General features: G+C 43.6%; 2 protein-coding genes across 2 annotated transcripts; both read right to left on the bottom strand.

The window, feature by feature from the left end:
* Positions 1-624: 624 nt before the first annotated feature.
* Positions 625-1,521, bottom strand: LOC110452285. The gene has a single exon (XM_021500707.1). It carries the CDS (start codon positions 1,519-1,521, stop codon positions 625-627), a length of 897 nt encoding a protein of 298 aa, XP_021356382.1.
* A 119-nt stretch (positions 1,522-1,640) lies between these two features.
* LOC110452286 lies at positions 1,641-2,912 on the bottom strand. The gene has a single exon (XM_021500708.1). The coding sequence runs from the start codon at positions 2,910-2,912 to the stop codon at positions 1,641-1,643; it is 1,272 nt and encodes a 423-aa protein (XP_021356383.1).
* Between the last annotated feature and the right edge of the window lie 227 nt (positions 2,913-3,139).

Genomic DNA, 3,139 nt, shown 5'->3' with positions numbered 1-3,139 from the left:
CGGTTTCTAATAACAAATAGTTCTACAATCCCTCATAAATAATTTACGGTTTCTAATAACAAATAGTTCTACAATCCCTCATAAATGATTTACGGTATCTAATAACATGAGGTTCTACAATCCTTCATAAATGATTAACGGTATCTAATAACACAAATGTTTCTACCATTCCACATTAATGATTTACGGTATCAATAACATATGGTTCTACAATCACTCATAAATGATTTACGGCATCTAATAACATATGGTTCTACAATCACTCATAACTGATTTACGGTATCAATAACATGTTGTCCGACAATCCCTCGTACATGTAAATGATTTACGGTATCAATAACATGTTGTCCGATAATCCCTCGTACATGTAAATGTTTTACGGTAACAATAACATGTGGTCCGACAATCCCTCGTACATGTAAATAATTTACGGTATCCATATATTTCTGATGCTACAATCCCTCTCACTTAACTCTTTCTCACTGGACCAATGTCTATTGGCATGTGGTCCTACACTCCCTCTTACGTGACTAACTGTCCACTGAATTGTGGTCTTAAATTCCTCTCACACTGATGTTTGCTTTAATAATCTCTCTCATTAAACTAACTTTTTCCAGTGACACGTTATTCTCCGATCCCTCTCGCAGAACTAACTGTTCCGTTGACTTGTGGTCCTATAATCCCTCTCACAAGACTTACTGTTCCATTGACGTGTGGTGCTATAATCCCTCTCACAGATCTAACAGTTCCATTGACGTGTGGTCCTATAATCCCTCTCGCAGATCTAACAGTTCCATTGACGTGTGGTCCTATAATCCATCTCAGAGAACTAACTGTGCCATTAGCGTGTGGTCCTATAATTCCTATTCCATTGACGCGTGGTCCTATCATCCCTCTCACAGAACTAACTGTTCCGTTGACCTGTGGTCCTATAATCCCTCTCACAAGACTTACTGTTCCATTGACGTGTGGTCCTATAATCCCTCTCATAGAACTAAGCGTTCCATTGACGTGTGGTCCTATAATCCCTCTCACAGGACTAACTGTTCCGTTGACGTGTGGTCCTATAATCTGTCTCACATGACTAACTGTTCCATTGACGCGTGGTCCTATCCTCCCTCTCACAGGACTATCTGTTCCATTGACGTGTGGTCCTATAATCCCTCTCACAGGACTAATTGTTCCAATGACGAGTGGTCCTACAATCCGTCTCACAGGACTAACTGTTTTATTGAAGTGTGGTCCTATAACCTGTCTCACATGACTAACTGTTCCAATGACGAGTGGTCCTACAATCCGTCTCACAGGACTAACTGTTCTATTGACGTGTGGTCCTATAACCTGTCTCACATGACTAACTGTTCCATTGACGCGTGGTCCTATCATCCCTCTCACAGGACTATCTGTTCCATTGACGTGTGGTCCTATAATCCCTCTCACAGGACTAACTGTTCCGTTGACGTGTGGTCCTATAATCTGTCTCACATGACTAACTGTTCCATTGACGCGTGGTCCTATCATCCCTCTCACAGGACTATCTGTTCCATTGACGTGTGGTCCTATAATCTCTCTCACATGACTAACTGTTCCATTGACGTGTGGTCCTATAATCCCCTCATATGACTAACTGTTTCATTGCCCTATGGGCCTATAAACCCTTGCAAAGGGCTAACTGTTCCATTGCAGTGTGGTCCTATAATCCCTCTCACAGAACTAACCGTTCCATTGACGTGTGGTCCTATAATCCCTCTCACAGGCCTAACTGTTCCGTTGACGTGTGGTCCTATAATCCCTATCATAGAACTAACTGTGCCATTGGCGTGTGGTCCTATTATCCCTCTCACAGGACTAACTGTTCCGTTGACGTGTGGTCCTATAATCCCTATCATAGAACTAACTGTGCCATTGGCGTGTGGTCCTATTATCCCTTTCAGAGGACTTACTGTGCCATTGACGTGTGGTCCTATAATCCCTCTCACAGGCCTAACTGTTCCGTTGACGTGTGGTCCTATAATCCCTCTCATAGAACTAACTGTGCCATTGGCGTGTGGTCCTATTATCCCTTTCAGAGGACTTACTGTGCCATTGACGTGTGGTCCTATAATCCCTCTCACAGGAGTAACTGTTCCGTTTAACTGTGGTCTTATAATTCCTCTCACAGGACTTGTTGTTCCATTGACGTGAGGTCCTATAATCCCTCTCAAAGTACTAACCGTTCCATTGACGTGTGTTCCTGTCATCCCTCGCACAGGACTAACTGTTCCATTGACGTGTTGTCCTATAATCCCTCTCACATGACTAACTGTTCCATTGACGTGTGATCCTATAATCCCTCTTACAGATCTAACAGTTACATTGACGTGTGGTCTTATAATCCCTCTCACAGATCTAACCGTTCCATTGACGTGTGATCCTATAATCCCTCTCAGAGAACTAACTGTGCCATTAGCGTGTGGTCCTATAATCCCTCCCACATGACTACCTGTTCCATTGACGCGTGGTCCTATAATCCGTCTCACAGGACTAACTGTTCTATTGACGTGTGGTCCTATAATCCCTCTCACAGGACTGCCTGTTCCATTGACGCGTGGTGCTATAATCCCTCTCACAGGACTAACTGTTCCATTGACGTGTGGTCCTATAATCCCTCTCAGAGAACTAACTGTGCCATTAGCGTGTGGGCCTATAATCCCTCTCACAGGACTAATTGTTCCAATGACGTGTGGTCCTATAATCCGTCTCACAGGACTAACTGTTCTATTGACGTGTGGTCCTATAAACTTAACTGTTCCGTTGACTTGTGGGCCTATGATCCCTCTCACAAGACTTACTGTTCCATTGACGTGTGGTCCTATAATCCCTCTCACATGTCTAACTGTTCCGTTGACGTGTGGTCCTATAATCCCTCTCATAGAACTAACTGTACCATTGGCGTGTGGTCATATAATCCCTCTCACAGAACTAACTGTGCCATTGACGTGTGGTCCTATAAACCCTCTCACAGGACTAACTGTTCCATTGACGTGTGGTCCTATAATCCCCTCACATGACTAACTGTTTCATTGACCTGTGGGCCTATAAACCCTTGCAAAGGGCTAACTGTTCTATTGCAGTGTAATCATATAATCCCTCTCACAGA

The sequence above is a fragment of the Mizuhopecten yessoensis genome, unplaced genomic scaffold, assembly GCF_002113885.1.
Source record: "Mizuhopecten yessoensis strain PY_sf001 unplaced genomic scaffold, ASM211388v2 scaffold6527, whole genome shotgun sequence".
Classification (NCBI taxonomy): domain Eukaryota; kingdom Metazoa; phylum Mollusca; class Bivalvia; order Pectinida; family Pectinidae; genus Mizuhopecten; species Mizuhopecten yessoensis.
This window is presented reverse-complemented; position numbering and strand designations above follow the sequence as displayed.

Coding starts and splice junctions, on each gene's coding strand:
- LOC110452286 (XM_021500708.1), bottom strand. CDS start 2,912: ATGAGAGGGATTATAGGACCACACGTCAACGGAACAGTTAGACATGTG.
- LOC110452285 (XM_021500707.1), bottom strand. CDS start 1,521: ATGATAGGACCACGCGTCAATGGAACAGTTAGTCATGTGAGACAGATT.